The 667-nt window shown below is 61.6% G+C and overlaps 1 protein-coding gene across 1 annotated transcript in view; it reads left to right on the top strand.

The window, feature by feature from the left end:
* Positions 1–321, top strand: part of LOC103803068 (cadherin-1-like) — a gene marked incomplete at its 5' end in the record, with an annotated part of 1,819 nt that extends 1,498 nt beyond the window's left edge. The window contains 2 exons of the mRNA XM_009075605.1: positions 1–41; positions 154–321. Of these exons, the coding sequence (XP_009073853.1) occupies positions 1–41; positions 154–321 (209 nt within the window). The remainder of the gene's footprint in view (positions 42–153) is intronic.
* Between the last annotated feature and the right edge of the window lie 346 nt (positions 322–667).

Here is a 667-nt window from a genome sequence, read left to right as displayed (position 1 = left end):
GGCCCGCCAACCCCGACGAGATTGGCAACTTCATCGATGAGGTGAGCCCCAACCCACTGAGGGCACAGGGAGTGCCACCCCCATCTGTGTCAGCACCCTTGGGGTGCCCCAAACACAGTGGGACAGGCGCTGAACTCCATGTCCCCTCCCCAGAACCTGAAGGCCCCCCCCTACGACTCGCTGCTGGTGTTTGACTATGAGGGCAGTGGCTCAGAGGCCACATCGCTCAGCTCCCTCAACTCCTCTGCCTCCGACGGCAACCAGGACTACGACTACCTCAACGACTGGGGCAGCCGCTTCCGCAAGGTGGGTGATGGCTGAGCTCTACGGGGGTGGGGAGGAGGACGACTAGGGACCCCCGGCAGTCCCCAGCTCTTCTCACCCCTCTGGACTCACAATGTCTGCCCAGGGGCGGCTGAGACCCCTTCAACACTCTCTCACCCCAGTGCCTACCTTGCTGAGGGTCACAGGCATTGGGGAATCTGTTTCCGGGCCCCCTTGGCTCCAGGGATGGAACCATTGGGTCCATGCCCCTTCCTGGAGCTGAGGTGCCTCTCCCTTTTCCCTGCTATGGAAAAGAATTTCTCTCATGCTCTCTGACATACCTCGTGCTCCCAACCCCATGCAGCTGCTCTCCCACCGTGCTTGGATCATGGACACGGTGCTG

Source organism: Acanthisitta chloris, unplaced genomic scaffold (genome assembly GCF_000695815.1).
Source record: "Acanthisitta chloris isolate BGI_N310 unplaced genomic scaffold, ASM69581v1 scaffold2955, whole genome shotgun sequence".
Classification (NCBI taxonomy): Eukaryota; Metazoa; Chordata; class Aves; order Passeriformes; family Acanthisittidae; genus Acanthisitta; species Acanthisitta chloris.
This window is presented reverse-complemented; position numbering and strand designations above follow the sequence as displayed.